The 8,927-nt window shown below is 50.1% G+C and overlaps 1 protein-coding gene across 7 annotated transcripts in view; it reads right to left on the bottom strand.

Annotated features, from left to right (window-relative positions):
* wdr59 (WD repeat domain 59) overlaps nucleotides 1-8,927 on the bottom strand; it is a 60,267-nt gene that overhangs the window by 9,094 nt on the left and 42,246 nt on the right. For 6 of the 7 annotated variants that reach the window (XM_090222017.1, XM_090222018.1, XM_090222019.1 and 3 more), the window contains 3 exons: nucleotides 5,325-5,458; nucleotides 3,970-4,051; nucleotides 347-459 (listed from right to left, as the gene is read on the bottom strand). In XM_090222017.1, coding sequence (XP_090078143.1) covers nucleotides 347-459; nucleotides 3,970-4,051; nucleotides 5,325-5,458 — 329 coding nt within the window. The remainder of the gene's footprint in view (nucleotides 1-346; nucleotides 460-3,969; nucleotides 4,052-5,324; nucleotides 5,459-8,927) is intronic. The other variant, XM_090222020.1, reaches the window with a different exon arrangement.

The raw sequence follows: 8,927 nt of genomic DNA, 5'->3' as shown, positions 1-8,927 counted from the left end.
CACTAGTCTGTCTCCTGTTTCTGTAGTGAGACATCTTGATGTACCAGGACACCCCCTGGACAGGACACTAGTCTGTCTCCTGTTTCTGTAGTGAGACAGCTTGATGTACCAGGACACCCCCTGGTTAAACTGAATTCCTGGCGGGTCCGGTATGTTCCTGCTGGGCTTTGCCAAATCTGATATTTTGTCCAATTGTTGTTATTTTTAATTGAGTATACAAAACATTAAGAACACCTTCCTAATATTGAGTCAGTCTATGTCATGTCAGCAGGTGTTCATAATGTTTTGTTCACTCAGTGTACATTAGTACAGTATATACAGTGTAGTATATTTGCCTGCTACTCACAGAGTCTCCAGCAGGTGGCGTCCAAACGGGTGTCTGGCCCAGGGAGCGTCTGCATCAGGGTCAGAGTCAGGACTGAGTTCTAGACTGGTGGCAGCCGAGGCCAGGGCCCACACCTACAGTACACAGAGTTAATACAGGGCCCTACAGTACACAGAGTTAATACAGGGCCCACACCTACAGTACACAGAGTTAACACAGGGTCCTACAGTACACAGAGTTAATACAGGGCCCACACCTACAGTACACAGAGTTAATACAGGGTCCTACAGTACACAGAGTTAATACAGGGCCCACACCTACAGTACACAGAGTTAACACAGGGTCCTACAGTACACAGAGTTAATACAGGGCCCACACCTACAGTACACAGAGTTAACACAGGGTCCTACAGTACACAGAGTTAATACAGGGCCCACACCTACAGTACACAGAGTTAATACAGGGTCCTACAGTACACAGAGTTAATACAGGGCCCAGACCTACAGTACACAGAGTTAACACAGGGTCCTACAGTACACAGAGTTAATACAGGGCCCACACCTACAGTACACAGAGTTAATACAGGGTCCTACAGTACACAGAGTTAATACAGGGCCCACACCTACAGTACACAGAGTTAATACAGGGTCCTACACCTACAGTACACAGAGTTAATACAGGGTCCTACAGTACACAGAGTTAATACAGGGCCCTACAGTACACAGAGTTAATACAGGGCCCTACAGTACACAGAGTTAATACAGGGCCCTACAGTACACAGAGTTAATACAGGGCCCACACCTACAGTACACCGAGTTAATACAGGGCCCACACCTACAGTACACAGAGTTAATACAGGGTCCTACAGTACACAGAGTTAATACAGGGCCCTACAGTACACAGAGTTAATACAGGGCCCACACCTACAGTATACAGAGTTAACACAGGGTCCTACATTACACAGAGTTAATACAGTGCCCTACAGTACACAGAGTTAATACAGGGTCCACACCAACAGTACACAGAGTTAACACCTACAGTACACAGAGCTAATACAGGGTTGCACAGTACACAGACTTAATACAGGGTCCTACAGTACACAGAGTTAATACAGGGCCCACACCTACAGTACACAGAGTTAATACAGGGTCCTACAGTACACAGAGTTAATACAGGGCCCTACAGTACACAGAGTTAATACAGGGTCCACACCTACAGTACACAGAGTTAATACAGGGCCCACACCTACAGTACACAGAGTTAATACAGGGCCCTACAGTACACAGAGTTAATACAGGGCCCACACCTACAGTACACAGAGTTAATACAGGGTCCTACACCTACAGTACACAGAGTTAATACAGGGTCCTACAGTACACAGAGTTAATACAGGGTGCTACAGTACACAGAGTTAATACAGGGCCCTACAGTACACAGAGTTAATACAGGGCCCTACAGTACACAGAGTTAATACAGGGTCCTACAGTACACAGAGTTAATACAGGGCCCTACAGTACACAGAGTTAATACAGGGCCCTACAGTACACAGAGTTAATACAGGGCCCACACCTACAGTACACAGAGTTAATACAGGGCCCTACAGTACACAGAGTTAATACAGGGCCCTACAGTACACAGAGTTAATACAGGGCCCTACAGTACACAGAGCTAATAACCTCTCTGATCAGTCCTACCTTAGCCACGTCTCTGATCAGTCCTACCTTAGCCATGTCTCTGTCTCTCTGATCAGTCTTACCTTAGCCACGCCTCTGATCAGTCCTACCTTAGTCACGCCTCTGATCAGTCCTACCTTAGCCATGTCTCTGTCTCTCTGATCAGTCTTACCTTAGCCACGTCTCTGATCAGTCCTACCTTAGCCACGTCGCTGATCAGTCCTACCTTAGCCACGTCGCTGATCAGTCCTACCTTAGCCACGTCTCTGATCAGTCCTACCTTAGCCATGTCTCTGTCTCTCTGATCAGTCTTACCTTAGCCACGCCTCTGATCAGTCCTACCTTAGTCACGCCTCTGATCAGTCCTACCTTAGCCATGTCTCTGTCTCTCTGATCAGTCTTACCTTAGCCACGTCTCTGATCAGTCCTACCTTAGCCACGTCGCTGATCAGTCCTACCTTAGCCACGTCGCTGATCAGTCCTACCTTAGCCACGCCTCTGATCAGTCCTACCTTAGCCATGTCTCTGTCTCTCTGATCAGTCCTACCTTAGTCACGCTTCTGATCAGTCCTACCTTAGCCATGTCTCTGTCTCTCTGATCAGTCTTACCTTAGCCACGCCTCTGATCAGTCCTACCTTAGTCACGCCTCTGATCAGTCCTACCTTAGTCACGCCTCTGATCAGTCCTACCTTAGCCATGTCTCTGTCTCTCTGATCAGTCATACCTTAGCCACGTCGCTGATCAGTCCTACCTTAGCCACGTCGCTGATCAGTCCTACCTTAGCCACTCCTCTGATCAGTCCTACCTTAGCCATGTCTCTGTCTCTCTGATCAGTCTTACCTTAGCCACGCCTCTGATCAGTCCTACCTTAGTCACGCCTCTGATCAATCCTACCTTAGCCATGTCTCTGTCTCTCTGATCAGTCTTACCTTAGTCACGCCTCTGATCAGTCCTACCTTAGCCATGTCTCTGTCTCTCTGATCAGACCTACCTTAGTCACGCCTCTGATAAGTCCTACCTTAGCCATGTCTCTGTCTCTCTGATCAGTCTTACCTTAGCCACGCCTCTGATCAGTCCTACCTTAGTCACGCCTCTGATCAGTCCTACCTTAGCCATGTCTCTGTCTCTCTGATCAGTCTTACCTTAGCCACGCCTCTGATCAGTCCTACCTTAGCCATGTCTCTGTCTCTCTGATCAGACCTACCTTAGTCACGCCTCTGATAAGTCCTACCTTAGCCATGTCTCTGTCTCTCTGATCAGTCTTACCTTAGCCACGCCTCTGATCAGTCCTACCTTAGTCACGCCTCTGATCAGTCCTACCTTAGCCATGTCTCTGTCTCTCTGATCAGTCCTACCTTAGTCACGCCTCTGATCAGTCCTACCTTAGCCATGTCTCTGTCTCTCTGATCAGTCTTACCTTAGCCACGCCTCTGATCAGTCCTACCTTAGTCACGCCTCTGATCAGTCCTACCTTAGCCATGTCTCTGTCTCTCTGATCAGTCTTACCTTAGCCACGCCTCTGATCAGTCCTACCTTAGTCACGCCTCTGATCAGTCCTACCTTAGCCATGTCTCTGTCTCTCTGATCAGTCCTACCTTAGTCACGCCTGTGATAAGTCCTACCTTAGCCATGTCTCTGTCTCTCTGATCAGTCCTACCTTAGCCACACCTCTGATCAGTCCTACCTTAGCCACACCTCTGATCAGTCCTACCTTAGTCACGCCTCTGATCAGTCCTACCTTAGCCATGTCTCTGTCTCTCTGATCAGTCCTACCTTAGTCACGCCTTTGATCAGTGCTACCTTAGCCATGTCTCTGTCTCTCTGATCAGTCCTACCTTAGCCACACCTCTGATCAGTCCTACCTTAGCCATGTCTCTGATCAGTCCTACCTTAGCCACACCTCTGATCAGTCCTACCTTAGCCACACCTCTGATCAGTCCTACCTTAGCCACACCTCTGATCAGTCCTACCTTAGCCACGTCTCTGCGTCCCACCACCAGAGCTGCTGCTGCATTCTTCTGACACGTGTCCTGTATGTCGTTCACATTCAGACTGCAGAGGGACAAACAGACAGCACATTACAGATGTTTCAAAATGTTGGGCAAGGCATTATATTACAATATTAAGATGTCTTGAGCCTGTTACATGTACATGTATGTCTCCCCAGGGTGATGAACTCACATGTATGTCTTCCCCAGGGTGATGAACTCACATGTATGTCTCCCCAGTGTGATGAACTCACATGTATGTCTCCCCCAGGGTGATAGTTATGATCTCACATGCATGTCTCCCCCAGGGTGATGAACTCACATGTATGTCTCCCCCAGGGTATTGAACTCACATGTATGTCTCCCCCAGGGTGATGAACTCACATGTATGTCTTTCCCAGGGTGATGAACTCACATGTATGTCTCCCCCAGGGTGATGAACTCACATATATGTTTCCCCAGGGTGATTAACTCACATATATGTTTCCCTAGGGTGATGAACTCACATGCATGTCCCCCCAGGGTGATGAATTCACATGTATGTCTCCCCCAGGGTGATGAACTCACATGTATGTCTCCCCCAGGGTGATGAACTCACATGTATGTCTTTCCCAGGGTGATGAACTCACATGTATGTCTCCCCCAGGGTGATGAACTCACATATATGTTTCCCCAGGGTGATTAACTCACATATATGTTTCCCTAGGGTGATGAACTCACATGTATGTCTCCCCCAGGGTGATAGTTATGATCTCACATGCATGTCTCCCCCAGGGTGATGAACTCACGTGTATGTCTCCCCCAGGGTGATAGTTATGATCTCACATGCATGTCTCCCCCAGGGTGATGAACTCACATGTATGTCTCCCCCAGGGTGATAGTTATGATCTCACATGCATGTCTCCCCCAGGGTGATGAACTCACGTGTATGTCTCCCCCAGGGTGATAGTTATGATCTCACATGTATGTCTCCCGCAGGGTGATGAACTCACATGTATGTCTCCCCCAGGGTGATGAACTCACATGTATGTCTCCCCCAGGGTGATGAACTCACATGTATGTCTCCCCCAGGGTGATGAACTCACATGTATGTCTCCCCAGGGTGATGAACTCACATGTATGTCTCCCCAGGGTGATGAACTCACATGTATGTCTCCCCCAGGGTGATAGTTATGATCTCACATGTATGTCTCCCCCAGGGTGATGAACTCACATGTATGTCTCCCACAGGGTGATGAACTCACATGTATGTCTCCCCCAGGGTGATGAACTCACATGTATGTCTCCCCCAGGGTGATGAACTCACATGTATGTCTCCCCCAGGGTGATGAACTCACATGTATGTCTCCCCCAGGGCTTTGTGAACAGGCAGCAGACAGGAGATCTCCTGGATGATGATTTTTCCTGCCAGCTTTACGGGTCTGTTACCGTAGTCGGCTCCCTCGCGCTTCGTCTTGAACCGACGAGACTTCTGACAGACAGAAAAAGACACCAACATCACAGAACTGACCATAGATCAGGGCTATAGACACCCTGGTGTTGTAGTGAGACCAGATAGAACTGACCATAGATCAGGGCTATAGACACCCTGGTGTTGTAGTGAGACCAGACAGAACTGAAATAGATCAGGGCTATAGACACCCTGGTGTTGTAGTGAGACCGGACAGAACTGACCATAGATCAGAGCTATAGACACCCTGGTGTTGTAGTGAGACCAGACAGAACTGACCATAGATCAGGGCTATAGACAACCTGGTGTTGTAGTGAGACCAGACAGAACTGACCATAGATCAGGGCTATAGACACCCTGGTGTTGTAGTGAGACCAGACAGAACTGACCATAGATCAGGGCTATAGACACCCTGGTGTTGTAGTGAGACCAGACAGAACTGACCATAGATCAGGGCTATAGACACCCTGGTGTTGTAGTGAGACCAGACAGAACTGACCATAGATCAGGGCTATAGACACCCTGGTGTTGTAGTGAGACCAGACAGAACTGACCATAGATCAGGGATATAGACACCCTGGTGTTGTAGTGAGACCAGACAGAACTGACCATAGATCAGGGCTATAGACACCCTGGTGTTGTAGTGAGACCAGACAGAACTGACCATAGATCAGGGCCATAGACAACCTGGTGTTGCAGTGGTCCAGACCTGGGTTCAAACAGTAGTGAAAATAATTGAATGTACTTTATCTGTGGGTGATTGAGCGCGCCTGGCTAAATGGACCAATAGTTTAGTCCCAAAATGGCAAACCACGCCCACCTGGCACTCCAGACAGTCTAGAAAAAACGCTGAAAGTATTTGAAAGATTTAAAATAGGATCTGAACCCAGGTCTGCTGTAGACTCTAGACCTCCACCCCAGGTCTGGTATAGACTCTAGACCTCCTCCCCAGGTCAGGTATAGACTCTAGACCTCCTCCCCAGGTCTGGTATAGACTCTAGACCTCCTCCCCAGGTCTGGTATAGACTCTAGACCTCCTCCCCAGGTCTGATATAGACTTTAGACCTCCTCCCCAGGTCAGGTATAGACTCTAGACCTCCTCCCCAGGTCTGGTATAGACTCTAGACCTCCTCCACAGGTCTGGTATAGACTCTAGACCTCCTCCCCAGGTCAGGTATAGACTCTAGACCTCCGCCCCAGGTCTGGTATAGACTCTAGACCTCCTCCCCAGGTCTGGTATAGACTCTAGACCTCCTCACCAGGTCTGATATAGACTCTAGACCTCCTCCCCAGGTCAGGTATAGACTCTAGACCTCCTCCCCAGGTCTGGTATAGACTCTAGACCTCCTCCCCAGGTCTGCTGTAGATTCTAAACCTCCTCCCCAGGTCTGCTGTAGATTCTAAACCTCCTCCCCAGGTCTGCTGTCGATTCTAAACCTCCTCCCCAGGTCTGGTATAGACTCTAGACCTCCCCAGGTCAGGTGTAGACTCTAGACCTCCTCCCCAGGTCTGGTGTAGACTCTAGACCTCCTCCCCAGGTCTGGTATAGACTCTAGACCTCCTCCTCAGGTCTGGTGTAGACTCTAGACCTCCTCCCCAGGTCTGGTATAGACTCTAGACCTCCTCCCCAGGTCTGGTATAGACTCTAGACCTCCTCCACAGGTCTGGTATAGACTCTAGACCTCCTCCCCAGGTCAGGTATAGACTCTAGACCTCCGCCCCAGGTCTGGTATAGACTCTAGACATCCTCCCCAGGTCTGGTATAGACTCTAGACCTCCTCCCCAGGTCTGATATAGACTCTAGACCTCCTCCCCAGGTCAGGTATAGACTCTAGACCTCCTCCCCAGGTCTGGTATAGACTCTAGACCTCCTCCCCAGGTCTGCTGTAGATTCTAAACCTCCTCCCCAGGTCTGCTGTAGATTCTAAACCTCCTCCCCAGGTCTGCTGTAGATTCTAAACCTCCTCCCCAGGTCTGGTATAGACTCTAGACCTCCCCAGGTCAGGTGTAGACTCTAGACCTCCTCCCCAGGTCTGGTGTAGACTCTAGACCTCCTCCCCAGGTCTGGTATAGACTCTAGACCTCCTCCCAAGGTCTGGTATAGACTCTAGACCTCCTCCCCATGGCTGGTATAGACTCTAGACCTCCTCCCCAGGTCTGGTATAGACTCTAGACCTCCTCCCCAGGTCTGGTATAGACTCTAGACCTCCTCCCCAGGTCTGGTATAGACTCTAGACCTCCTACCCAGGTCTGGTATAGACTCTAGACCTCCTCCCCAGGTCTGGTATAGACTCTAGACCTCCTCCCCAGGTCTGCTGTAGATTCTAAACCTCCTCCCCAGGTCTGCTGTAGATTCTAAACCTCCTCCCCAGGTCTGGTATAGACTCTAGACCTCCTCCCCAGGTCTGGTATAGACTCTAGACCTCCTCCCCAGGTCTGGTGTAGACTCTAGACCTCCTCCCCAGGTCTGGTGTAGACTCTAGACCTCCACCCCAGGTCTGGTATAGACTCTAGACCTCCTCCCCAGGTCTGGTGTAGACTCTAGACCTCCTCCCCAGGTCTGGTATAGACTCTAGACCTCCTCCCCAGGTCTGGTATAGACTCTAGACCTCCTCCCCAGGTCTGGTGTAGACTCTAGACCTCCACCCCAGGTCTGGTATAGACTCTAGACCTCCTCCCCAGGTCTGGTGTAGACTCTAGACCTCCACCCCAGGTCTGGTATAGACTCTAGACCTCCTCCCCAGGTCTGGTATAGACTCTAGACCTCCTCCACAGGTCTGGTGTAGACTCTAGACCTCCTCCACAGGTCTGGTATAGACTCTAGACCTCCTCCCCAGGTCTGGTGTAGACTCTAGACCTCCACCCCAGGTCTGGTATAGACTCTAGACCTCCTCCCCAGGTCTGGTATAGACTCTAGACCTCCTCCCCAGGTCTGGTGTAGACTCTAGACCTCTACCCAAGGTCTGGTATAGACTCTAGACCTCCTCCCCAGGTCTGGTGTAGACTCTAGACCTCCACCCCAGGTCTGGTATAGACTCTAGACCTCCTCCCCAGGTCTGGTGTAGACTCTAGACCTCCACCCCAGGTCTGGTATAGACTCTAGACCTCCACCCCAGGTCTGGTGTAGACTCTAGACCTCCTCCCCAGGTCTGGTGTAGACTCTAGACCTCCTCCCCAGGTCTGGTGTAGACTCTAGACCTCCTCCCCAGGTCTGGTGTAGACTCTAGACCTCCTCCCCAGGTCTGGTGTAGACTCTAGACCTCCTCCCCAGGTCTGGTGTAGACTCTAGACCTCCTCCCCAGGTCTGGTATAGACTCTAGACCTCCTCCCCAGGTCTGGTGTAGACTCTAGACCTACTCCCCAGGTCTGGTATAGACTCTAGACCTCCACCCCAGGTCTGGTATAGACCCCAGGTCTGGTATAGACTCCACCCCAGGTCTGGTATAGTTAGATTACTTGTTGGTTATTACTGCATTGTCGGAACTAGAAG

Source organism: Oncorhynchus mykiss, chromosome 26 (genome assembly GCF_057628025.1).
Source record: "Oncorhynchus mykiss isolate SJ-2025 chromosome 26, ASM5762802v1, whole genome shotgun sequence".
Classification (NCBI taxonomy): Eukaryota; Metazoa; Chordata; class Actinopteri; order Salmoniformes; family Salmonidae; genus Oncorhynchus; species Oncorhynchus mykiss.
The sequence above is the reverse complement of the archived record's forward strand: the minus strand, read 5'-3'. Positions and strand labels throughout refer to the sequence as shown.